Here is a 27,625-nt window from a genome sequence, read left to right as displayed (position 1 = left end):
AAGATGTAAGTAGCAATAATTTGTATCACAATCTGGAAGCCAAACTCCCAGAATCTGCTAAAATGCAGACTTGGCTCAAATATGCTTGATTGGGTAATCTAAAGAATCCATTTGGGGGGTGGGGGGGCTTCAGTTTGTGTTCTAGCTGATCATAATGAATTATTGCATGCAGTATAGACTTTGTTAAGGTATTTAAGAACTTTAAACATAAAGCCTGACTTACTCTCTTACATTCCTCACTGGTAAATCAGTTGGAAAAATGCATAAAGCAATTTAATCCTTATCTCTTTTTACATCTTTTTATGATGTTAGTAAGTGATCTTGGTTGTAATAAAGGGAAGATTGATTTGGCATTTTGAATTCTATATATAGGTTATGGCCGTGTCAAACACCTGTCAGGATATTGGAGAGAGCATAGGAATTGGAATCAGGAGGTCTGGGTTAAATTTTGGATTAACCATTTACACTCTGTGACCACAGGCATCCTAAATTGGCAAACTAATCTCTTGTTTTCTCTCCCAAACTTGCAAATCACCCAGATGCTTGAGCCCAAAAGTGAGGATTTAGGAGTGCAGTTGATTTTTCTTTTTGCTCCACACCTATGAACAGGTACTGTTGACTGCACTTCCATACCAGATTCTGGACTTACCTCTTTTTTCTAACTTTATTGCTACTGCCTTTTCCAGGTAACCAGTTATATAGAATTTCAGCCTTCTAATTTATCTCCTTGATCTCTCCACAGCAACCATCTTAAAATGAATCTGATGCTGTGACTTACTGCAGAGCCTTCTCAGTGTAGTTAGATTTTTACTCTGACTTTCTTACTAGATGCAGTTTGATCTGGTCCTTTCCTCCCTTTTCCATTTTTTCTCACACCTTTTCCTCTCACAGTGCCTCAATTTAGTGTTCTTTCTGTCCTGAATTTGCCAACTTTGTGTCTTCTGCTTAGAATCTATTCTTTTTCTGGAACCTTGAAATGTCCCTTGTATTTTAGCCTTAATGTTAGGGCCCAAGAACCCATCTTTGTAGTTGTCCCCTCCACCTTTTAATATATCATCTTGTGGGGTTTTTTTCCTCTCTCTCCCTTGAACATAAGCTCCAAGAGACTAGGAAACTTGTTTCACTTAAAGTACAGTATTTCCAGTGCTGGAATAAAAGTACCTGGCATATAATAGGCACTTTGTAAATTCATATGGATTCAGAAAGTTTAGAATTCTCTTAATTTGAGAGATGGGCTTATGAGATTATGAACATTAAGTAAGATGATTTTAATGATTTTATTTAAGGTAACCTAGCATAATTCTTAACACATGGTTGGTACTTAGATGTTTTTTGCTGTGATTAGTTTTGGGGGAGCAGGCACCTCTGCCATAGTCATGTTTCCCGTAAAACCTAACATAGTGCTTTGTACATAAGAGTTTCATTGAAAAAGAATTAGTTGAGCTGATTATAGTCTTTGTTCTGAGTATATTAAGTACTGTTATTAAATACTAAATATATTTTATCAAATATTATATATAAATAGTATTAAATATATTGTGTGTCATGCTTTACATATGATCTTTGAGTTCTTGGTATGGGTTCTTGAATATATTTATAGATTGTGAGCAAGAATATGTATCTACTGGTAAAACAGCCTTCAGCCCCTCCTCTGTGTTATTTCTAGTGTATATTTTCTCAGAATTTAAAAAAAAATCATGACTTGAAATAAAGGAGTTTGGTAGTTGACTTTTTCTTCAGATATGCACAAATTAAAATTAGCCTTTTAGAAATGTTTAGGGAAAGTGATAACTAAAATGAGCTTTGTATCACTTCCAGTAGTGAATCAGTAGTGTTGAACTTCTAGGTCCAGAGTGACATTTCATACATTAGTTTAGAAGGTTAGAGTTTTTCTCTGCCCCCTTGGGAGATTTGATAATTTTAAAACTAAACATGCATGCACTTTAGAAATCCTTTTGTTTTTGTATCTATGACCTTTTGTTTTTATTATATTTTATTTTACTTGTTTCCCTTATTTGCTAAGTTCCTATTTTCTAGATTGAACCTCAAAAAAAAAATCTCTTAATTTACACAGGTGTAGGGGAATGGGTATTTAGGGGACAATATTCTTTTTTTGTTTTGTTTTGTTTTTTTATTTACTTCTGAGAGAGAGAGAGAGAGTGTGAGCAGGTAGGGTCAGAGAGAGACCTAGACACAGAATTCGAAACAGAGTCTAGGCTCTGAGCTAGCTGTCAGCACAGAGCCCAATTCGGGGCTCAAACCCATGCACCGCGAGATCTTGACCTGAGCCGAAGTCGGATGCTTAACCGACTGAGCCACCCAGGTGCCCCTCTTATTTATTATTTTTTTTTAAGTTTATTTATTATGAGAGAGAGAGAGGGAGTAGCAGAGAAGGGGGAGAGAGAGAATACCATGCAGGCTTTGCAGTGGCCCTGCATAGCCTGACGCAGGGCTCAAACCCACAAACCCCCACCGACCTTGAGGTCATGACTTAAAACCAAGAGTCAGATGCTTAACCAGCTGAGCCACCGAAGCACCCTGGGGGACAACATTGTTGACTGACCAGTTTAATCTTATTTTTCCTTTGTATTTTTACTTTCATTGCATTTTTTATTGGATCTTTGGTAAGATTCACAGATTTTCATATTTTATGTGTATTTTTTCATTAAAAGTGGTTTATGAATTTCTTGATTTTTGACATGTATTAATCTTGTATTCTTTAGTTTCTGCTTCTCTCGTGTTTTTTTGTTTTTTTTTTTTTTTGAGAGTGTCCTGTGCACATAATTGGTAATCACTGAATGTTATTTACACGGCTAACCTTTTCAGTATTGATAACTGCTTAATATTTTGTGCAAAACTTAAATTTATTTGTGTAGTAATAGTAAATTAGTTTAGGAAGAGTATTGGCTTTCATTAGATAGGTATTTGTTTCATTTACATGCTGTTCTTTTATTGAAATGTCTGTACATGTATTAAAATGCTTTTAGGTACAGAACTAGGATTACTGTGGTAGCTGTTCATATGAATTTTAGAAACCAGTTTCAGGTGAAACTAAATTGTAGAAAGGAAGTAGCCAAAAGAGAATAAAAATTAAGATAAGTAGCAAAACATTAAAAGTAAACTCATATTTTAGGTAAGTTATAATTAGCATTATGAATACTAACAACCAATAGGTGACATGTTTTGCTATTCCAAGAATACCGTATTTGTCATTACATTAGCCACTTTGACATTTTCTGATAGGATAGCAGCATAGCTTCTGTTTTCTAAAGCCCAAATTGTAATTAGAATTCAGGTATTTAAATTAAACAGTAAAAGTGCTGTCAGTTTCATGGTGCACTTCTGCATTCTGATTAAAGCAAAAAAAAATTCTTAAGTTTTTATGGTTAAAGGTTTATTTCCTAAATCAGTTTCACTTTCCCTAAAATCATTAGTGCCTTTATTGAGAGTTTATTTCAGTGCCTAATATGATTCATTGTTGTGAACAGTGGTATTTAATTTGCCATAAATCAAACTTTGTGTGTTTTTTTTAATCTTTGCTAGGAATTTGAATTCAGAGTTTAATTTCTCAGAACACTTTCTCCAAGAAGAATTTTAACAACATCTTGAAGACTTCACTTGACTGCTTAATCCTGCATAAAACCTAAGGTAAATAGCTTTTGTTTTTCAGTTTGCAGTATTAATTTGAGAAAATGTGACTACCTAATTCATAATTTTATCTTGAGTGATTAAAAGTGATGTAGTCTGAAGCTTTTGTGATTTTTTTTTGTTGTTGTTCTTTTGTTGTTGGGGGCTTGTATGAACTAAGCCAGATTTTAAAAGCCAAGAGAAAGATCCCCTTTATCTTCTGCCTCTGTGTAGTGTGTCTGCTTCCACTTTTATGAACACGTCAACTTAAAGATTAGGAACACAAAGCTGTTTAAAAATAAAACAAAAATAACTCTTCTTCCTTTATGCATGTGAGAGGAATTCTATAACTTTTTAACACTTTCTCAGTGGTATTAAGTTAATTAAAGTTGATTGTATTACCTGTATCAATTCATTTAGTACTCAGTACAACTCTGAGGAAGGTACTGTTTTTGATATGTCTTATTTATGAGAAGATACATTGATGTTTGTCTATTTGAGGACAGTTATGTTTTATTTTGAGATATTTATCTGAAACCCTGTATTTGTCTTTTTTTTTTTTAATGTTTATTTTTGAGAGCACATGAGAGTCAGTGGGGGGTTGGGAGGCAGAGAGAGAAGAACAGAGGAAGATCTAAAGTGGGCTCTGTACTGCCAGCAGTGAACCCCACACGGTGCTTGAACTCCTAAACTGTGAGATCATGACTTAACAGACTGAGCCACCTAGGTGCCCTGTCATTTTGTTTTGATGAACTATATGCAGACGTGGTTGTTTCTTCTTTATTTCAACTCAGCATTAGTACTTTTAAATACTGTGTCATAATACTGAGCAAAGCCTAGGTAGGTAAGTAAATGCCTTCAAAAATATTTGGTTGTAAGAGAATTGGAGGCTGTTAGAAGTTTAGTGAGTCAGTGTTTATGGAAACAATTATTTTGGTAATACGTTAGTTGAAATTTGGAAATAGTTATAGCATAAATAAACTTGGGAGGCACATATAAATTGGGAGGTACATATATGTTTAATTTTTGTGAGAGTAGATTTTCTAAATCGTTTAGTCCTGTTTCTGTACCCATTGAGGTCTGATTATTGCATTAGATACTAAGTATTTTTTAGAAAAGTTAGAATACCGGTGCCCAGCTTCCTCTGTTTCTTGTAGTTCCAATATCTTTTTTTTGCAGCAATCTTTCAAGTCCATTGACTTACCAGAAAGTCACATAAATCCATTTATATTATGTAGTCATGCAGTATTGTATACATGGAGTGGTTAATTTAGTCCCATTTTAAGGCCATAAAGCACTTAGGATGAAGTCTGCTAGGTTTGGGGGTTTTTTTGTTTTTTGTTTTTTGCTTTTTTTTTAGTATTATGCCACTTGTGTTTTCTTTGTTTCAGGTTCCCTATCTATAATACTCTAAATATTTATCTTTTTTACAGGAGAGGTAGGCATTTGTATTGGTCATGGAATAACCTCTAACATGCTTTCAGGCTGCAATCTGATACTGCTTTCTGTCTTCTGCAGCTGCTTCCTTTATGAATTGAGGCACGTAGGTGGGGCAGTCTAGAAATCTTCTGTTGTGTCTACAATATATAGTACCTGTCATCTAGTTGAAGGTATAGTTTTAGTCAGGGATAATTGGTTCAGTATTCATTTGAAATGATGAGTAAGATCCTTAGAGAAACTTATGCCTTGTAAAATTCAATTTGTCTTTGAAAATAAGTTAAATGATGTGAAACTTCTTCAGTTGAATGGTGGTTTTTTACTTTTTTGCTCTCTCATTGACTAGGAGAAAAGAAATGGGTCGCTCCAATTCTAGATCACATTCTTCAAGATCAAAGTCTAGATCACAGTCTAGTTCTCGATCAAGATCAAGATCACATTCTAGAAAGAAGAGATACAGGTGAATTCCTGTGTTTTTAATTCTTTTAATAATGATAGTCAATATTAGCTAATATTCATGGAGTGCTTGCTATATTTAAACACAATATTAAAGTTATTAATATATTCTCAAAGAACCCTGTGAAATTAATCCATTTACCTTCTAGAGTTGGGGAAATTGAGAATTGTTCAGGTTGCAAGCTAGTAAATGGCAGGGCTTAGGTTTGATTTCGGTTAGTCTGACTTCAGATCTCAGATTCTTATACTGTGCATGTATGGTGGATTTCTTTGAATTTACATTGAAGTAAATTGAATAATGAGAGAGCTATCTGACAGTAAATCATCGTTGCATATTATTTCATAGTTTCTCATTATTTCTGACTCTGTCTCAATATTGTGTATGCATTTGGCTAGTAGTATTTTATTGATGCATATTCTTCCATGCCATTAAATACTCTTTTACTCTATTACTTTAAGTACCTGAATAACTTTTCTGTAATTTGTTAGTATGTCTTGTTGTTAGGTATATCCATTTTTTCCCATTTTTCATGCCTTCCTTCCTAAGGCCTTTACTTTATTCTCTCAGTATTTACCTTAGAAGTGAGACTTTGTTCATTGAAAACAGTGAACTTTACTTTTGTATAAATGAGAGTTGTGATTTTTTTTTAATGTACATTTTTGGTTTGGACTATTTACGTATTATATTCAACCAGAAGTATTTAGAACAGTAGAATGGAATAGTTTGTTTTTCTTGCATTGATATTTATTTCATTTTTAGTTCTAGGTCTCGTTCCAGGACATATTCAAGATCTCGTAGTAGAGATCGTATTTATTCTAGAGATTATCGTCGAGATTACAGAAATAATAGAGGAATGAGACGGCCTTATGGGTACAGAGGAAGGGGCAGAGGGTATTATCAAGGAGGAGGAGGTAGATACCATCGAGGTGGTTATAGACCTGTCTGGAATAGAAGACACTCTAGGAGTCCTAGACGAGGTCGTTCACGTTCCAGAAGTCCAAAAAGAAGATCCGTTTCTTCTCAAAGATCCCGAAGCAGATCTCGCCGGTCATATAGATCTTCTAGGTCTCCAAGATCATCATCTTCTCGGTCTTCATCCCCATATAGCAAATCTCCTGTCTCTAAAAGACGAGGGTCTCAGGAAAAACAAACCAAAAAAGCTGAAGGGGAGCCCCAAGAAGAGAGTCCTTTGAAAAGTAAATCACAGGAGGAACCGAAAGATACATTTGAACATGATCCATCTGAATCTATTGATGAGTTTAACAAATCATCAGCCACATCTGGTGATATTTGGCCTGGCCTTTCAGCTTATGATAATAGTCCCAGATCTCCTCATAGTCCCTCACCAATCGCTACACCACCTAGTCAGAGTTCATCTTGCTCTGATGCCCCCATGCTCAGTACAGTCCACTCTGCAAAAAACACCCCTTCTCAGCATTCACATTCCATTCAGCATAGTCCTGAAAGGTCTGGGTCTGGTTCTGTTGGAAACGGATCTAGTCGGTATAGTCCTTCTCAGAATAGTCCAATTCATCATATCCCTTCAAGAAGAAGCCCTGCAAAGACAATCACACCACAGAATGCTCCAAGAGATGAGGCTAGGGGACGTTCTTCATTTTATCCTGATGGTGGAGATCAGGAAACTGCAAAGACAGGAAAATTCTTAAAAAGGTAAGCATTACTAAAGTCTTTAGATTGTAATATTAATAGTTGTGTTTTTTGGATTTTGTTTGGGTATATGAGACTTAAAATTACACTGTGATGTGTATTTAGCTGTTTTTACTCCTGACTTCTTTATAATTCCAAGTGGTTTTTACTATATCTGATTAATTTTGGATATTAGTGTTTTAATAGAAGCCAATTTAAATTTCTTTTCAATTTTAATCCATTTTCAGTCAGGCTAGAATTAATGTAAACAAGAAATGAGGTAGCATAAAGCGTAACTAATGGTTAACATGTTGTAAAAACTTAATTTTGTGTTAGAGCATTGAAAGCTTATTTTGTTTTCACCATTATAATGTGACCTATGTAAATAATATAGTTATAGTACATGCTCTTACTTTTGTGGTATTCTACATGTAACTGCCAATTCTTAATCTATCTGTAGAAAAGCTAATTATTTCTTGCTCTAGTAACCTTTGAAATATACTTTGTTTAAACTATGATTTCAAGCATTGCTGAAGAGTTGCTAAAAAACTCGGTGAAAATTGGTTGCTAATGTAGTTTGAGTGAGATAATGTAGTTTGAATGAGAAAATAGAACAGGCATGCTATTTATGGCATATTGCTGTATAGCCTAGAATAAAATTTCTTACTGAACTAATACTCTTTCTACTTAGCATTGCCAGAAATCATTTTCTGCAGCATAGTAGATGTGAAATATTTTGTGATTCACTTAGAGTATTAAGTAATATTAACTAAGTTTGCTTTTGTGAATTCATTTCTTTTAGTAGATAAGTGTAATAGTCTGAAATTTGAATATGATTATATATAGAGTTCTGATAGATAAGTACATTGTTTAAAAGTGGCTCTTAGACTCAAAAATTAAACTGTGTTGCATGTTATAGAAATTCTGGAATTGGATTTGTTCATGCAGAATTGTGGACTGTGACTAGAACAGGTTGAGAATGGCTTTACTTTTTAAACTTCAGAAGGTCTAATGTATATTTAAATCTTAGTATGTAAGTGCTGTATGGCTGCTTTTAATGTTTTTTAAGAGTAGAATTATGAAAACACTTCTCGGTGGGGTTTTTTTCCCTCTTATTACTGATCCCGTGGTGTTGGGCAACACATAGAAGTATGCAAGTTATCCACAGTGAATGCAATCCAGAGTTACCATCCTCTTCTCTGCTTATTCACAGGTTCACAGATGAAGAGTCTAGAGTATTCCTGCTTGATAGGGGTAATACCAGGGATAAAGAGGCTCCAAAGGAGAAAGGATCAGAGAAAGGGAGGGCAGAGGGAGAATGGGAAGATCAGGAAGCTCTAGATTACTTTAGTGATAAAGAGTCTGGAAAACAAAAGTTTAATGATTCTGAAGGGGATGACACAGAGGAGACAGAGGACTATAGACAGTTCAGGAAGTCAGTCCTTGCAGATCAGGGTAAAAATTTTGCTACTACATCTCACCGGAATACTGAGGAGGAAGGACCCAAGTACAAGTCCAAAGTTTCACTGAAAGGCAATAGAGAAAGTGATGGATTTAGAGAAGAAAAAAACTATAAACTTAAAGAGACTGGCTACGTAGTAGAAAGGCCTAGCACTGCGAAAGATAAGCACAAGGAAGACGACAAAAATTCTGAGAGAATAACAGTAAAGAAAGACACTCAGTCACCTGAGCAGGTAAAGTCTGAAAAGCTCAAAGACCTCTTTGATTACAGTCCCCCTCTACACAAGAATCTGGATGCACGAGAAAAGTCTACCTTCAGAGAGGAAAGCCCACTTAGGATCAAAATGATAGCCAGTGATTCTCATCGACCTGAAGTCAAACTCAAAATGGCACCTGTTCCACTTGATGATTCTAACAGGTAATTCCACATTGATAACCAGAAAGTAACCTGTGGTTGCTTACTTAATATTCTAGTTAAATTATCTTATTTTCTGAACATACTCCCATTTTCGTATTCAAACCAATGGTATATTTTGTTTGTTATGTGTGTGTTTGTTACCGATATGCTCCAGACCTGCTTCCTTGACTAAAGACAGGCTACTTGCTAGTACACTTGTCCATTCTGTCAAGAAAGAACAAGAATTCCGATCCATCTTTGACCACATTAAGTTGCCACAGGCCAGCAAAAGCACTTCAGAGTCATTTATTCAACACATTGTGTCCTTGGTTCATCATGTTAAAGGTATGTTTAGCATTGTGAATTAAGTATTTCTTGCAAATTAAAGTGAACAACGAGGCTTTTAATAATTAATGTACTCTAGGGCTAGCAAGTAATATATAGACACCATGAGAAATTTGGAAAAATAGTTTCATAAAAGAGCTATCAGTCTTGCTAGCATTCAAACCCATAGAGATATTTAATACAAAGTGATTGAAACACTAAGTAGAGTTAAAACACACTCTAAAAATCTGTATTGTGACAAAACTGATGCAAATGTATTTAATGCAAAATCTTTTGAAATGTGTCATTATACTATACTTAAATTGAAAAGGCAGAATGTTTACAGATGATCATTGCATGCATATATGATTTAACAATATACTCTTGCATAGATTTAAAATAAAGCAAGGCCATATGGTGACTGAGTATTACTAAGAGTATCTTTTCAACTTTTAAAGAAACCCAAAACCAGTGGAAAAGCAGTATTGATTTTCTATCTGTATTTTTGTGTTACTTAATTTGTTGTAGTACTTAGCTTTTTTAAATGACAAGTAAACCGGGAAAAGAAATTTATTGGAAGTTTTAAAGGGGAAAAACGTTCAAGTGATTTAAAAATATGTTAGATGAGTAGTGATTACATGAATAGTAGATGGTAATGACCTTTCTTGAAGTCCTCAAGATGCTAAGCATGTTCATTACAGCTAAAGTAATCATGCTCAATTTTTACCAGTATGTAATTCTAGTTTCAAAGTTACTAATAATTTTAGGTCATGACTTTTTGGGCAATTAGGTTGTTTTGTTTTTGTTATTTTCTTTTTATGTTTAAAAAGCAGCTTACTATGAAATAGGTTCTACCCAGGAAGCTTCATGGTTGTTGGTCTTAAAAGCCATTTAAAAAAAAAATTTGTCTTTTTATGAGAACAACTTCTTGTAATAGCTGAAACTTGTTATTAGCAAATTCTTTATGCAGTTGATGTTTCAAAACAGTGAATAGTTCATTTCTTTTTGACTGTAATTATTTAAACATGGTAACAAAAAAGTTTTGTTATTTGGCTATAACTAGGCTTGTGAACCAGTTTGTGACCATATTATTGTGGTACATAAAATATGAAACATTAACATTTTTTTCTTTTTTACCTTTTTTTGACCTGTCTCCACATTTTACAGTTTATTGCTGAATTTTGAGATCAGGTTTTGATAAAATTTTTTCTTTTTCATTTTCTTTTTCTTTTTTTCTTTTTCTTTTTTTTTTTTTAAAGAACTGTAGTTATGTTTCATTATTGGTATTGTGCAACCGATCTGAACAGCTCTTTCTTAATTTAGAGCTGAAAATGCCCAGTGATGTTTTCTTTTTCATTGTAACTAGGTCCTGGAATATGTTTTGAAATGGCAAAATCCATGTTTCAAAGTAAAATAGCTGTTGAAAGATACAGGCAAAGTTGAATCTTCTGTCTTCCTGGCAAAAATGGCATAAAAACTGAGTTGCTAGCTCAAATTCCTGGGTTTCATGGAATTATGATTGAGGCACTACCTTGTAGTGGCCGTTTCAAGTTTTAATGATTGGTTATGAGACATGTGCTGGATATTGGGCGGTAAGTTGACACAGATGTATGTTGACCTGTTAAGCAGATAGCTTGCTTCGTAATGTAACATTTCATGACTTTATACGTCTTTCTATTTTACATTTACAGCGTATCTTGAATGGTTTAAAAGCTAGTTTTGATAGTACTAATTTTAAAATTGAAAAGAAGGACAAGAGAATAATAGAGAATGTGCTGTCAGGTTTGCCAAGAGGCCAGATTTTTGGAGTAATTAGTGTTAATTGATTTGAAAAATACTTTTCCAATTGAAATGGTAGTATTCAGTCTTTTCTTAAATCCAATTTTTGTTGTCAGCATAGTTGTTGATGAAATAATTGTATTAGTTTACTAAAACCAAATGTGTAGTTATTTCAGTATTTTTTGTTATCTGCAAATGATTATTGAAGTAACTCTCCTGGTTCTGGCAAGGTATAAGGACATTCACATATTATTCCTTTTGTTCTGTTTGAGGAAGTATTGCATTATTGAAATCAAGTTAGAAATTCTCAATTAAATCTTTTTATTGTTTTTGGAATTTATGCAGTATTGACAGGGCCCTCTGAGGAGCTTTGTGTCACTTAACTTGTTGAGGTAGAAGAAGTTAAAAGGAACAGTGTAGGAGCTCTTTATAACACTTGATTCTCTTCTGCTAGGTTTCTTGAGCATTTTTATTTTCTTTTCACCTGCTACATGCCCTTCTGTCACAAATGAAAATCTCTCTTGAAGTAAAGATAACTAATTGGGCAGTATTTCTCCTAAATCAACAGAGCAATACTTCAAATCAGCTGCAGTGACCCTAAACGAGAGGTTCACTTCGTATCAGAAAGCCACTGAAGAACATAGTACCAGGCAAAAGAGTCCTGAGATACACAGGTATGTGCACTGTTGAATGGACATATAAAAATACTGTTTTGATACGAAGACACCACTTATTTTCTTTGGGAAGATACTGATCATATTGGAGCTATGCTATTATCATCATGATACAAGATGAACTTTGGTTTTATTTTATTAATACCTTGAATAAGTATATTTCCAGCCTTGAAAAGTTTATAAGTTACTGTTTCTTTTTAGTTTTTATTTTGTTTAAACACGTTCTTAGAACTTAAAATATGACTCACTCCCCAGAACACATTCGTTTTTTCGGAGGGAGTTGGCTGCCTTTATTTAATTTACTTCCAGTAAGTTTGTAAAACAAAAATGCTTGTTGAGAGGTAGAACTGTTTTGTGTGTGTGTGTGTGTGTGTGTGTGTGTGTGTGAAAAGCAATGAATGTTAAAAGTCCAGCAGTTGTGTTCAAATCCTGGTTCTCTCACTTTATTGCATTGTGGTAAAAACCAAGGTATTTAATCTCTGAACATTAGTTTTTTCCATCAACCGTATAAGGACAACAGTTCCTCTTTTGCAGGGTGGTGGTGACAGTTAGTATTGGTCATAAAGTATCTTAGTTCTTAGTAAATAGTAGGTAGGGTGTTGGTGGTGACTGCTGAGGAAGAGCTGAGAAGTTGCACTCGACACTAGCTTTTCAAAGGTAAGGAAAGGCAGGGGTAACACTCAAAAAGATCCACTGAGTATGTAAAGTCATTGGAGATATTTAAGAACAAATAACCATATTCATGTGTGTATTGAAGATATGGAAGTATTTAATTGTATGATGGTTGACATTTAAGATAATAACATTCAATTCAATCAAAACATGTTTTTTAATGATTAAGATAAATTTTTAAAAAGTTTAACTTCTTTATATAAAAATATCTGAAGCATTTTAATACACTTTTAATGGATATAGTCTTCTTAATTGTCTATTAGGAGTTAGATTAACAATCTTACTGTGCCAAAGTTGATTGGGAGAGAAGTAACTAGACATTATAAAAATGTACAGTTTTGAAGAATTTTTGGAACCATAAAGTTACTGTGACTACAAATAGATTTTATTTTACATTAAGGAGAATTGACATCTCTCCAAGTGCCCTGAGGAAGCATACTCGCTTAGCAGGAGAAGAGAGAGTTTTTAAAGAAGAAAATCAGAAGGTATGTTTTGAAGGACTTCTTTTTACTGTTAAGTTGAGCTTAGTTAATGATAATGTGCTAAGTAGTTTGTGTAGACAAAGTTTGCAGAGGTTCTCTATTTTTAACCTGTAAGACTATATGAACTTAAGGTAGTGTATATAGTGCTCCTTCCTAAAAGAAATTAAGCTGTGTACCTTAGTTAAACCATTTTTTAAAAATGCTAATGAAAGTAAGAAAGTTCTAAGTAAAAGGTAAAGAATCAAGGGGTAGACAAAGAAAAATTATAGAAGCGAAGATAGGAATTATATTAAGGTTTCTGTATAAAGTTTTGAGGTGAACTGGATGAGCCAGAGTAAATATTGGTTGATTTATATATGCCTAAATTAATATGTCTAGGTTTTTCACAGTGAAAGAAGTAATCCTTATGCTACTGGGCATTTTTGATCTGGACTACGAAATAAGCATTCTGAGAACCAATTTACAAATGAACAGTTGGTACAAAAACTGTCAGGATTGAAATTTTGTGGTTTGGGGAGAAGTATGCTTTTAAATGTGGGAAAAGAGCCTGTGAATGGTGGGGGAGGGAGGTTTGTGAGAATGGAATGTGTTCGTTATGGGGTCTCTGATACATTTTGATGATTTGAAGCTGACGTTTTCTAGGTAGACTTGTCTGTATAACAAGCCATATGGGTCTAGTAGGAATGTGGGGACAGGTAAAAAGGGAGCAACTGTCTGTTGTAACGAAAAAGTCAGGGAACTTGGAAACGCTGCATGGTTTCAATTTTGGCTGTAACCAAGTATTATCTGTATGATACTTGGAAAATAATTAATCTCTTGGACGTTGGTGTTCTAATCGGAAAAATGAGACTACATATGTTTTGTAGAGTTGAATAGTTGAGCTATTATGAAAACACTGGCACTTTTACTACTAGAAGCTGTTATTAATGCTTGTATTTTACAAACATTTTAATACAGCATGCTGTTAACTTACTAGATAAAAACTTTAGAGCTTAAAAGAAAGTGGTTTCTTTGGGGCATACTGGTCTTGGAAAAACAGATTCTGAGAAGTGAATACTAATCTTGGCTTTTCCTTTCAATATCTTGGGTTCAGTGTTGGTTAATTTTATTTTTGCCAACCTAGTGTATCTTTGTCTGACAGAGTGAGTATCTTGTTTCTTTCCTCATTACTAGGACCACATTTTCATCTGGAGGAGAGAAAATAGTGATTACTTACAGATAGGATATGACATTGCTTTTTATCCTTCTTCTGATCTGAATGAATAATTAATATGTTATTTGATGTATATATAGTCTTGGAGTTTACAGAGTAGTTTTACTTAAATTGTTAACTTGTGGGCTCGGTAATACCTCAGTGAATAAGGAAGGTTTTGCTCTTGATTAGTCTTTCTTTGTCTTTTTTTTTTTTTTTTTTTTTTTAATTTTTATTTTTTATTACCCAGGGAGCAAATAGGTGAGTAGTTGATATCATTTGGAGATTTATTTATACTTTCAGTTTTATGAATGGTTATGAATCTTATAGCTAGATTTCCCAGAGTAAGTACTTCTTATTGTTGAATACTAGGAAGGATGTCCACATTGCTTAGCATCTTACTGATGTATAATTTTTCTTCATTCCTAGATGCCTCTTTCCATCTTCCTAAATTATATAGTATTTGAAAAAGCAATGGAACAAGAAGGAGGTGAATTGTGACCCAGTTAAACTAATGTCCGTTGCAATACCTGAATTGAGAAAGGGCAGTATATGGCCCAAGATACTGAGTACAGGATTGGGAATAATATCTTTCTGGCTTTGTTTCTACCCTTATTCAACCTTATTTGGTTTTATTAATCATATTCCACTTGCATGTTATGGAAATTACAGAATTCTTCCTTTTGAAGCGGTTTTTATTGGGTTGGTCAACCTAGTTGGGAAGAGCTTAATGATAAAATGAGGCTTCAATAATGAGAACCACTACTGTAGGATCCCTTAACTTTATAGGTAGATGACTATACCACAATCATAGATAGAATATAACTTCTGTCATGGTTCAATTTTTTACAAAAAGCCCTTTGGAAAGGATGAGTGATGACAAAGAGGATGTGCTGAGTGGAAAAATAAATTTCATTCTACTGTACAAAGTTCATTATGGATTGCTTTGAACAAAAACCTATGATATTTTCAAGATAATTAGCTTTTCATAACTTCCCTAGTTTCATAGTCCCATTGCACTGTGTATACAAATGTTGAGTCAAAACAACCAAGTGTCTTTTTTTTTTTTTAACGAAAACTAAAACTAAGTATGGAAGTAGTATGTTAAGATCCACTCTTTCTGATAATAAATGCCATTTTAAAAGCTGGCATAAAATTTGGCTGTGTATCTACATTTTTATTTTTTTCTCTCCTGAAGTCTGTATTTTACATTTGTCTTTTATAGGGAGATAAAAAATTAAGGTGTGATTCTGCTGATCTTCGGCATGACATTGATCGTCGGAGAAAAGAAAGAAGTAAAGAACGGGGGGATTCCAAGGGCTCCAGGGAATCCAGTGGATCAAGAAAGCAGGAAAAAACTCCAAAAGATTACAAGGAATACAAATCTTACAAAGATGACAGGTAATTGTTAAAACTGTCTGAGTTAGGTTTTAGCTTCTAATTAGCCTTTAATAATTGTCAGCTTAATTGCTTTCAATTTTGATTGTGTAATCGAATGTTTAAATTTAAACAATTAAAATTATTTGTTTTACAGCAAAAATGTATTTGTCTTTTACACGGCTTATGGTGGATGAGGACAAAAACTTTGGAATAGCAAGCTAACACTGAAAAAAAAAATGACAAATTAATGTGTCCTATTATCCAGGCTACATCAGGAGGTTGGACTTCAATGCAGTGCATTTCTAGAAACAGTTTGTGTAAGAACTTTGGTTCGTTATGCTTGATTCCGCACTTTTTCAACTCATAACACCCAGAGTACAAGAATTTTAAACTGATATCTAGTGGTTTAACATGGGAGAGATGGGGGGGAGGAAGGACTAGTTTTTATGAAATAGCAATGTGTATTAATCTTTCAAAGTAATGTTTCCATGGATACTGTTAGCAGTGGTAAGAGTTACCGCAGGTATGACCTTTTCGGGTGTTGCGTTAGAACCATGTAAAATTGATCATCGTAGAGTCAAATAAATAATAGGAATACTAAGTATCATAGATAATCGTTTTCTTGCTATTCATTATTAGGTAAATGGTGGATTTTACTCGTGTTTTTTAATTATGACTGGTATTTGTATGTCATATGCTTTTATTTCTCTAATGGAGTAATGGCCCAAACCATACCAACTGTTCTCACCCAGGGTGTACGTACTACTGCAGTCATTTTGAAACCTGGCCTTAAAAGCATTCTTACTTTTCCTACTCTTCTTTTTCTTTCCTTAAAATAACAACAACAAAAAGTTAAAAAAACTGAAGAACTGAACCTATTCTTGAAGTTTCCAGACTGTTAGTTTTTAACTGGCAGGCCATATCATGTTTTTTAGTAGTTAATGTAAAACAAATATTGAAGGAGAATGGAAACAGGCTGTATCAAAGTTTTAACACCCAATGATTTTAGTTATGTAATCATTTTTAATAGGGGATAGTTTTTTTTTACTTGAAAAATATCCCTTTTATTATAAGATTCAACAGGGTCTTTGTCTTTTTTAAAATAGCACATATTTTTTGTTTTATTTATCTTGCAGTAAACATAAAAGTAGAGAGCAAGATCACTCTCGATCTTCATCATCTTCAGCATCACCTTCTTCTCCCAGTTCTCGAGAAGAAAAGGAGAGTAAGAAGGAAAGAGAAGAAGAATTTAAAACTCACCACGAACTGAAAGAGTACTCAGGCTTTGGAGGAGTAAGCCGACCACGAGGAACCTTTGTAAGTAATAGAATTATCCTTGATTGTTTGTAGGGCTTTACTTTAGAGTACTGTACATAAGGAGAGTAAAGTACATGATTTAGACATTGTTGTGAGTCATTACTTCTACAGTCAGAATTAGTCTTGGAAAGTGAAATGGTATTTGTATATCTTGATTAAGATATGCTGTTTAGGTGTTGGGAGGAGGGGCTAGAGCCAGGATGATGCTTTCTTTGTATACAGAATAAAAAATGTTTCTGAGTTTTAAAAAACTATATGTATATATATGTCAATTAGACACTTTTTCAAATTTTGGAATCAATAACTCTACATGGTGCATGAAGACCCAAGAGTCAAGTAAAGTTACTGAAATCCAGTTCTTTAATCACTTAGTTTTTGAAAAGATATCTTAAAGCATTTTAAAAAAACCCTAACCTCTGTATTACAACTATTTTTATTTTGCCTTCCAGTCCTTGTTTATATGTGTTTAATCATAGAAATCATACAGCTTTTGTTTTTATTCTACATAGCATACACATTATCCCCATGTTTGCATAAATTTGTTACAATTAATTAACAACTTCACAGTAGTACATCTTCTTGACTCTTTAATTTCTATATTCAGATTCCTACCTTGAATGAGTATCCAGTCAGTTATTAGTAGGGTTCATTAATTAGATCATTTGGGAAAGAGAAGAGCTTTGCTTATATGGCAGTAGGTGATAGTTGAACACTTGGGACTCCTTTAATTTTTCAAAGAATTAGAGCACTCTTTTGGGTAGTAAAAGAGGAAAGAACCAACTTGGTTATTTAAAAATACTAGTTCAGGCCATGAACTTGCAGTCAGTATGCCAGTACTTAAATTGACTGCATTCCTTAACCTTTTCAGCTTTCCGTGGGCAGATTTTTTTTTTTTTTTTTTTGCCTATAGTATAAAATGGCCACCCTTTGTGGCCTCAGTGGCTATGAAATTGAGGTTTAGGAAAGAAATTAGGGAATTTGTTTTTTGTTACTGCAGTAAAATTAGAGTTTGCATGTAACTAAATACCTTTTGATTGCATTACTAAACAGCTTTGTTAATGTTAATCAGTTTCGAATTAGAGGCAGAGGAAGAGCCAGAGGAGTTTTTGCTGGGACAAATACTGGTCCAAACAACTCAAATACTACTTTTCAAAAGAGACCGAAGGAAGAGGAATGGGATCCAGAATATACCCCAAAGAGCAAGAAGTACTTCTTGGTGGGTGTTAGAAATCTGTGTTTATTTGGTTTGCATTAATTTTCAAAGCATACTGGGTGAATATATTTGAGTACAGGTATCCACTACTTATGAGGAATTTTTGCCATAATTTAGGAAACCTTTTAAAAATTCATTACCCAGATGATTTGAAGTTTCAAAAATGTGGGTCCCTTTAGTCCTGTTTATGTTTGATCGATACCACGTATAGACTGATCAGGGTAAACTAAAACTATACCTGATTTTGATAGCCACATTCAGAGAAGAACCTTAACGTAAGTTTCACATCTGTCTATAAGACGATGACAGTTGTAGAACTTGTCATTAAGATTTATCTTCCATCATCACAGCTGTTTGTTTAAATAATAGGCAAAGAGAAGAATTCTTTCACAGAACACGTAATTAAGGATCTCAGGGAGGCTGTGTATTTCCACTGGAATAAAATGAAGATGAAAAATTTCATGTGGAAAAGTTGCTAGCTACACTAATTTGATGCTTCTTTGTGAAACTTTTTCCTCTGAAGTTTTCTAAGGGGTGAAACTAGAAGAGGTGGGGCCTGAAAGAGTTTCTAGGTAATGATGGAGATTTTCTGTAGTTTGGCATGGGAGAAGAGGGTCCATCCAGCATTTATATAGACACTTGGAAAAATACCAGAACTATTACCAGAAGTATTTATTTCTGTCATAGCTTTTCAGAGTAGTGATGTTTCAGAGACTAGTTCTGAAGATTAGTTGTTTTGCAGAAGCGAGGAGTAAAATAGTACTAGATTTATAGAATTGTGTCTTTCATTTGGCTTTTTATGGTATACTTGAATACACCTGAATACCCATGACCTGTCTGCGGAGTGAGAGGAGAGAGCTAAATGATGAAGTAGATCTATGTTGTTTGAAGAATGGGCAATCAGACATTAGTTTCAATCTTGAGTAGTTTAATGACCAAAGTCTGAAAAACATTCAAAATTGTATTATGCATACTGTTTGCTCAGCACATGCTTCCCTAAGAGGAAATTTATACTGTTTGAATTGCTTGAGTGGACAGCCTGGACAGTAAAAAGCACTTTATTCAGTTATAGGAAAGTTTAAAAGATTTATTCGTTTTTGATTTAAGAATTTATAGATTTACAGACTGCTCTTTATACTAGGTACCATGAATGCAAAGACATATTTCTTGGGTGGAACAAATTTAGAAACAAACGTTCTAAACATATGTGTAGTGGAATTCACCCAAAGCAGGAAATGGAGTCTTATTTCAAAGGAGAGGGTGATTAGGAGAGCCTTCATAGAGGAACTGGGCTTGAATCTTGAGCTTAAAAAATAGACAGGTGTATTGCAGGTTGTAGGCATCAAACATCCTGAGATAGAACTCTGGCTATGTGGTTGGTGTAAGTTTGGTAAAATTAAGAAAAAGCAGAAACCAAGTTGTGGGAGGCTGTATCTAAATAAATTTGGATTTTAACCAGAGTTTAGAAAAGTAATGGTTGTACAGACAGATTGGAGAGTTACTGAGTGTCTGAACTAAGGGGCTAGGTAATGGAAAAGTTAAAGTAACATTTATGAGGATTTACTCAGGGATCCTAAATGTAGTTGGGTATGAGTGAGATGAAAGGATCTCTAGGATAGGGAATACAGGGGAAACAATCCATTTGAGAAGATTAGGTTCTGTTCTTGAGGTGCCTGGGAGAAATTAAGTGCAGGTGTGCAATGGAAAGTTGTTAATGTAGATATAGAGAAAAAAAATGTAGGAGCTATCATCTTCCAGGACACAATTAAAGCGCTGTTAAGATCACTCAGAAGAGATTAAAAGGCCACCTTGTCAAAAGTGGGGTGAGGAGTGAATGATGGTAAAAATGCCACACTGTTTAAAAAAAAAATGCCAGAGACGTAGACCAACTGTTACAGGTCAAAAGATTAAGAAGGAAATGACAGGATGAGAGGTGAACAAGTAAATAGTAATTAATACTTTGGATGTTTTTTAAATACCGACTTTAGTCTACACCTTCATTTTTCTATGGCATTCTTTTAGAATCTGATGTAGCTTTTATCTTGAAATGGGACATACCATTTTACTTTGGCATTTAGGTAGTAGTTTTACTAATTAAGAATGTTATTTTTAGAATTTAGGAACTTAGAAGTGGCAGGTAACATTTTATGTGTTGCTGTTCTGGGCTGTATTGATTTGTCACACTAATGTTCACCGGAAGTAACAATTTTTTTTGTTTTTAAATTTTATTTTGTGAGAGAGCACATGCATACGCGTTGTGGGGGGAGGGAAGGTGGAGAGATAGAGAATCCCTTGCTGTTAGTGCAGAGCCCAACATGGGGCCTGATTTTGAGCTGAAATCAAGAGGCGGGTGCTTAACTGACTGAGCCCCCCAGGCACCCCTAAATTAATATGTTAATACATATTTTTCTTATAAATGTTTCCAGAGTTAATTATTTTGGTTCTTAATCATTGAACCGTTGAAATGACAGCTCTGGGTTTTACATGAATTTTTAAATATGAAAGATTTTGCTTCTTTTGCAAATACATTTTGTAGATAGCTACCTTTGAGACTAGAAATATAAACAAGGGGCACCTGGGTGGCTTAGTTGGTTAAGCGTCCGACTTTCGCTTAGGTCATGATCTCGCGGTTCGTGGGTTCGAGCCCCGCGTCGGGCTCTGTGCTGACCGCCAGCTCAGAGCCTGGAGCCTATTTCAGAGTCTGTGTCTCCCTCTCTCTCTGACCCTCCCCTGCTCATGCTGTCTCTCTCTCTCTCCTAGAAATAAATAAAAATATTAAAAAAAAATAAACAAAAATATTCATAAAAAATGAGGTTGAAAACTTAGATGTTCCCCTAAGAATAATTGACAGACATGGAGATTTTGCCTATATATATATATATATATATATATTTTTTTTTTTTTTTTTAAGTTTACTTGAGAGCGAGAGAGTGTGTGTGTGTGCATGTGCGTGCAAGCCAGGGAGGGACAGAGAGTGAGACCAACCCAAGCAGGCTCAGCACAGCCAGCACAGAGCTTGACGTGGGGAGCTTGACCCAGGAACTGCGAGATCAGGACCTGAGCCGAGATCAAGAGTCAGATGCTTAATGGACTGAGCTGCCCAGGCGCCCTACTTTTGCCCATATTAATGAAACATTAATACTTTGTAGTAATAATAATAACAGCATTTATTGAGCATATCTACTGTGCTAGGTTCCTGTTTTAGGTGTATAAACTTAATTCATGCTTATAAAAAATCATTTCGTGGGGAGTCCTTTATTCCACTTTTACAGATGAAAAATACTGGGGTACATAGATTAAGCAGCTTGACCACAGTTACATGGCTGGTAGAACAGGATTTTGGGTTGAACCCATGCCTTGGGCTCGAGCCAGGGTTCTGAAAGCACCCTACTGTTCTTTCTTCAGTATGGAGTAATAGTAACATTTGTTGCATTCTTTTCTGAAATTTCTCATCGCAAAGATATGGTGATGTTTTCAATAATAAGTAGGAAAGATAGTCTGTCTTAGAACCTGAAATTCTATGGAGGTATGGAGGGGTGAGTATGTGAAGAGTTGGAGCAAGTAGGAAAGTACTTAAGTGGATAGGTTCTCTGTGTACAGTTGATGTCTTCTGAGGAAGAGAAAATCCCTGGTGGGGACGGAGCTTCAGGGTAGGAGTTTTAATCATTTAACCCTTTGACACTTGATCATTCTGTGGAGAAGAGATAAGAGGATTCAGGAGGTTTTGTTCTAATAAGGCCTCCTTTGTTAGTTTGTTTTTGTGCATTAGAAATAAATTCTCTGCCCCTTTATCATGTGAAATAATTCATTTTTAAAAATTGGAGTAGGACTGATTAGTACCTTGGAAGTTAGAACTTAAGGATTAAGAGTTAGTTTGCTTAGATAGCTAGATACTGGCTAGATAGCTGCCCCTAGATAGCTGCCAGGTATCTCTGAAAAATATATTGTAATCTTTTAGCTGCTCTTGGGTATTTAAAGGTGTTGGCTAGTTTAACTCTAGTTAAAGTGCCTAGCTTTGCCTCTGCTTTTTTTGTAACTATTAGTTGCCTCACGTGGAAATCATTAACTGCCACCAGATACTTGGGAAATGTATTCTGTGGGTAATGGGCCGGCCAAAGGAGTAGTGGAGAGAACTAGTTCTGTGGCCCTTGGGCAAGTAGCTCAGTTTTGTTGTGCCTCAGTTTCTTTAGATCTAAAGTAGGAATTAGTAACAGTATTTTATAGATGTGTTTGAGGGGGAGAGGAGTAAATACATGGAAAGTGCTCACAACAGTGTCTTGCCCTTAGTAAGCATTATTATTACCTCTGAGTGCTTGCTTGTCATACACTGGGATGGGCACTTTTTATACATCATCTGTGTACCTTCATGGTTATCTCCTATTTCTAACATGAGAAAGTGAAGTCCTGCAGCTTCTCTTTAGATTTAAACATGCCTCTGACTCCAAAACCAGTTTGCTTCTTCCTACAGATGTATGGAATACTGTATAAATGCCACAGACACAAACTATATAGAGTTGTTTGTGCCAATACCAAAAGGGAGCCTGAAGTTACATAGTTGTGTGGGTATCATTTTGAGTGGCAGAGTATTTTAAAATAGTTCATTTCAGGTTTATAATGAAACTTTCTGACAATTCTGAAAACTACACTTTTGATAGTTCCTAAGCTCGTTCTTTTTGGAGTCATACACACCTCTAGGTCACATTTTTCATCAGTTTGTTAAAGATAGAGAATTAGAAATTGGTAAGTGCTCTTTTGCATTGTGTGTTGCGTGTGTAACTGGGCTTGCAAGTCATGCCAGGAGGGTGATCTATATTACATGAATATGCACTAAGGCACATTCTGTTTTGAAAAAGGTGCTTATGCCACATAATACTCGAGAAAAAGCTTTAATGTCTTTTAGACAGCTGTTCAATACCAGTACTCCATAGGTTATGGAACATTGTTTGCATTATACCTGTTGTCTCCTTAAGGGGCATCATTTTGCCTCATTCTCCATTTTTGTAGGTGACAGACTTGAGAGTTTGAGGTGGGCAGCAATTAATTAAATTACATGACAGGAGAACTTTATTTTGGGATGTAATACTTCTCTACTTACCCACAAAGTAAAGGGCTTTTCAGTTTGCAGATTGTTTCCATTAATGGGACAATTTGTAATTTGGGGAATCTATATTTGGGTAGAGTTAATGAAAAATTAAGGTTAAAATGTAATAGAAAGCTATAGTACTTCATGTTGGTAAAGAAGAAATTGAGGTATTATTCTAGGGACCATGCTGTCATGATTTAGAATGTGAAATCCTCTAGCCTACAAGATTGATTTGTAATATATGTTGCTTTAGATTTAAATCTCTGTAGGATTTTAAAATTTGTTCCTACATGTAAGGTATAAGTCATATATCATTTATTTTCTGTAACAAGTGTTATATGACATTTTTATGACTGTAACATCTTTATGACTGGTAGTTTTTTTGGGGAAAATACGGGTTATTTAATCTCATTTACATGCAGTATATTAACAAGCGGACTTGGATTGAAATAATAGAAAGCAAAAAAGTCAAAATTATGAAAATTGGCACTAATACAGCAGTTGAGGTTCTCCAAAAAATTGTCTGGACAGCTTCCAGTGCTTGGGTTATAAAACAGTAACATGTGCTTTCTTACTTTCACAATGGAATACATTTTCGCTGAAAAATTCAGTGTTACTGGCTTTGTTTCAGTGTGTTTAGAACATTACTAAAATCCCATATCCCAGTCTTGGAGTATTATGCCATGGCTTAAGGGGCTATAATCAGTTCACTTACAAGAAAGACATTTTAGTGATGATTGTTTTTAACCTCTCTGTAGCATGATGACAGAGATGATGGTGTGGATTATTGGGCCAAAAGAGGAAGAGGTCGTGGTACTTTTCAACGTGGCAGAGGGCGCTTTAACTTCAAAAAATCAGGTAGCAGTCCAAAATGGACTCATGACAAATACCAAGGGGACGGGATTGTTGAAGATGAAGAAGAGACCATGGAAAATAATGAAGAAAAGAAGGACAGACGCAAAGAAGAAAAGGTAGAAAATTTTATCTTGTTAGTGATTCTAACAGATTTTCTTCATTATGGGTTTGGTGGGCCAATTAGTTAATTATTTCATTTTTAAGAGCAATGATTATTATGGATCATTTCCACTCCACGTTTTTGCTGATCTTTATTTTATTTTTATTTTTTGTTTTTTTAGGAATAGTAAGTCTGAAGTGAGATTGCAACAGAGAGCAGAACTTGCACCACCATTTTTTACCTGATTTTTGTTTTCAAATAAGAATGTAAGCATTTTACTTAAATTTTACTGTTTGCAAGTAGTCAATAGAAGTTTTGTTTTAAGTCTTCAAATATCTTGAAAAATAGTAGACTGTATGTTGAAAATTGTACTGAAATAAAGTAGAAAATTGTTACGTACCATATTTGTAACTATCAACTTTTAAAAGAATACTTTTACTGTTTTTGTTACATGCATTGTAATTCGCTTTGTCTATAAGATATGGTCAAGTACAGCTCTGTGAAAGTTCTGATTCTCTTCCTTCCCTGTTTGTTAATGTTTATTCTGAAGTAAACGTTAGCTCTACATACAAATCCCTGAACAGAAGTTGTTTATAGAGACCACACTAATTATTTTAACTATATACATCTGTTTAACATTCTCCTTAATTCAGACACACTACATGTTAGGGTGACTAATTTTTGCAGTGTACCACAGAAAAGGTTTTTACTTTGGCAAACTAAGCTAATTTAACATGTCAGCAAATGTTTAAAAAGTGAAAAAAGCTTTATCAATAGCTAAAAAGTACAAGCTATTATACAACTGAAAAATAAGAGATTTTTTTTTTTAATTGAAAGCAAGCAGTGGCCTATAAAACCATTCTTAGGAGCCTTCACTTTTTGGGCTGAAATTCGATGTTCTTTCTATTCTTAATTGAAAGTTTGAGTCATGGTCTTAGATATCAGCTAATCTTTTTGAGAGAGGAACTGGTCTGTAATAATACAGATGAAAAAATCCATTCTTACTGAACATCTTACTTTAAGAAACAAAACCAAACAAAACCTGTAATCCTGGTGTTGGTGTGGAAGAGGATTATCCTGGGGAATACGTTGATAACATTAAAAAGATGTACCTGATTTCATATCTTACATATTTATTTGAGCTTTTGGACAGCTGAAACATTAGTTTGTAGTCTAACCATAAGGAAAAATAGGCAAAGGAAACCTACTGTTAATTAGTAGTATTTTAAGTAACTTGTTTTTCAATAAAAAATTTTGACAGGAAGTTTGTTGCAGCATTGGTCTAACTTGGTTTCTACTTTTTTACCTATTTCAGTTGCAGTTTATAAAATTGCTTTTTCTTTTTCTTCCCAAGGGTTCTGTTCATCAGGTAGATAATCTTTCAAATGTGAATTACCTTTATGTTTATGCTGATTGCTCTTAAGATGAAAATTCAAAATAGCAAATTTCACTGTCAACTCTGTTCAGTGAGCATCTATAAAAGTGGTCAAATTTCCATTTGTTAATTCAGGAACCAAATTAGTTGTATATGTTTGCATTAAAAGGAGGAGATGCTTGTTCTGTTAGTGTAAACTTTTCAAAGATCTTAATAAGTATATGAATCTTTCATCCTTCATGATTTGCAGTGCTCCTACCACCTTGATTGCAGCCAAAGGCATTTGCTAAGAACTGGAAGGGAAAAATAACAAAACAAAACTCAATGTACATGATGTTTATGGCCCTAGGATCCTTAGTATTGCATGATTTTGCCTATTAATTTTGTCATTTCTGAAATTGTTATAGAGCAGAGGAAATAATGTCAAAGCAAGTTTGTGTTACATTAATCAGGACACAGCTAATATTCTCTCCTAGTCAGAAGAATAGTTTATTACATGCTACAGAAACATGGATTTAATCTTCAACACATAAGAATTTTCATAAACATTTTATTATATACAAATAAATTTAGCTTTTATTTTAGCAGTTATTATTTGGTTAGATACTGGATTTCTGTGCATGACTATAAATGTGCAGTTTTGTTTTTCCACTTAAGACAATGGGAAAAGGGGAATTTGCTGAGAAATTATTTGATAGGATGTGGGAATAAAGCTACCTAAATCCTATCAGGTTATATTTTCAGTGCAGATGTGCTGATTTAACCCAAATAGATATGTGATTCAGTTACTTTTATCCTATTAAAATTGAGGAAAGAGGATTATACCAGAATTTAGTAAGAAGGGTGATAGAACTCTGCAGTAGGGTGCCATTGTGGATGTTCTCTTTTTCAGAGCCAAGCATATGAAAAGCCTATGTTGTGTCTTTTTAAGCCACATTTAACTCCATACTGCATAACATGATAAAAAGTTGAATATTTCCTCTTGGTAAGGGTATTTGTTTACAAATGCCAGAAAATAACTCTTTGATACCTGAATTAACAGACTTCCTTTTGCCTAGAGAAGGAAAATAAAAATGAACCAAAGGATATTTCCAGAAAGGATTAATAAACCTGTTTAAGGCGGCCATGACTCAGTTCTTAGGTGTGTATACCTTTCAACATCCTAGGAATTTTAATATAAAATAGTAAAATTCGTTCTTCCAATTGCAGCCTACTTTAAGAAATTACCATTGTTCCCTTTTGTCACAGTTAAAATCAAGTGTTGGGAATTAAATTATAATTTGAGTAAAAATATTACCCAATATGAATGAATGTAGATGGCTAAACGATTCTTACTCAGTGTGATGTATATTGCAACAGGGACCCTTGTAAATTGTCATATGCCAATAAAATGTCATAAGTGGTAATAGCCGTTGTTTGTTTACCTGATTGCTGTTTCTGTGTCTGAGCTAACAGCTGATTTCTGTGGCCTATTTATAGATTTTTTATCAACTCTTAATAAAATTATTGGTATGTTATCGCTTTTTTGGGGGTTGATAAATACTTTATAAAACTCAAATCCCATTTTACTGTTATTTGTTTTGTTTTCACTGGGAAAATGAGAAATTTTTACAGTGGATACTTCCATACTATTAGAGAATACAGGAATTCCAGATTTCTAGTCTAGTTCTCCTGGTGTAATCTAAGAACTTGTCAGCCAAAATGTTACAGAAAATCAGCATTACTTCGCTTTTTAAAGAACTATAGCATTCAGTTAATAACTAAAAAGATAATTAGGTTTTGTTTTGTTAAGACTATCATTTTGAGTAAAATCTGGTGTAAATCTTACCGTGTCCCTGTTAAAAATTATTTGAAATACAAGACCATTCTGTCAGTTTGAAACAAAAGCATTTTTCAGACCTTGTATGCTAAGACCTATTTTGATACAGTGGCAAATTATCCCTTTAAAACTTTGTTAAACAAGTTAGAGCTTTGTGTATATGCTAAACTCAATACTGGTATATAAGCTACACTCAATAATTTTAATGTTATATACCAGTCTCCTGTGTTAAAGTGTACTTATTATTAAGGACATTTAACATTTTTGGCTCTAAGAGTTTACATAGTTTCTTTTTTCTTTTCTCTTTGTGTTTTAACTGGAATACCTTTGGGAT

General features: G+C 34.3%; 1 protein-coding gene across 4 annotated transcripts in view; it reads left to right on the top strand.

The window, feature by feature from the left end:
* Nucleotides 1-26,880, top strand: part of BCLAF1 (BCL2 associated transcription factor 1) — a 30,165-nt gene extending 3,285 nt beyond the window's left edge. For 2 of the 4 annotated variants that reach the window (XM_039219695.1, XM_039219696.1), the window contains exons 2-13: nucleotides 3,544-3,648; nucleotides 5,411-5,524; nucleotides 6,281-7,192; nucleotides 8,382-9,047; nucleotides 9,202-9,371; nucleotides 11,698-11,803; nucleotides 12,876-12,960; nucleotides 15,375-15,550; nucleotides 16,666-16,846; nucleotides 17,916-18,062; nucleotides 23,901-24,113; nucleotides 24,279-26,880. In XM_039219695.1, coding sequence (XP_039075626.1) covers nucleotides 5,421-5,524; nucleotides 6,281-7,192; nucleotides 8,382-9,047; nucleotides 9,202-9,371; nucleotides 11,698-11,803; nucleotides 12,876-12,960; nucleotides 15,375-15,550; nucleotides 16,666-16,846; nucleotides 17,916-18,062; nucleotides 23,901-24,113; nucleotides 24,279-24,284 — 2,766 coding nt within the window. In that variant the 5' untranslated portion in view covers nucleotides 3,544-3,648; nucleotides 5,411-5,420 and the 3' untranslated portion in view covers nucleotides 24,285-26,880. Of the gene's footprint in view, nucleotides 1-3,543; nucleotides 3,649-5,410; nucleotides 5,525-6,280; nucleotides 7,193-8,381; nucleotides 9,048-9,201; nucleotides 9,372-11,697; nucleotides 11,804-12,875; nucleotides 12,961-15,374; nucleotides 15,551-15,683; nucleotides 15,847-16,665; nucleotides 16,847-17,915; nucleotides 18,063-23,900; nucleotides 24,114-24,278 lie in introns of those variants that run through there. The other 2 variants (XM_039219697.1, XR_005525943.1) reach the window with 2 other exon arrangements.
* The last annotated feature ends 745 nt before the right edge of the window (nucleotides 26,881-27,625 follow it).

Source organism: Hyaena hyaena, unplaced genomic scaffold (assembly GCF_003009895.1).
Source record: "Hyaena hyaena isolate Hyena2069 unplaced genomic scaffold, ASM300989v1 scaffold_828, whole genome shotgun sequence".
NCBI classification, from domain to species: Eukaryota; Metazoa; Chordata; class Mammalia; order Carnivora; family Hyaenidae; genus Hyaena; species Hyaena hyaena.
Note: the sequence above shows the minus strand (reverse complement) of the source record. Positions and strands in the feature narration are given on the sequence as shown.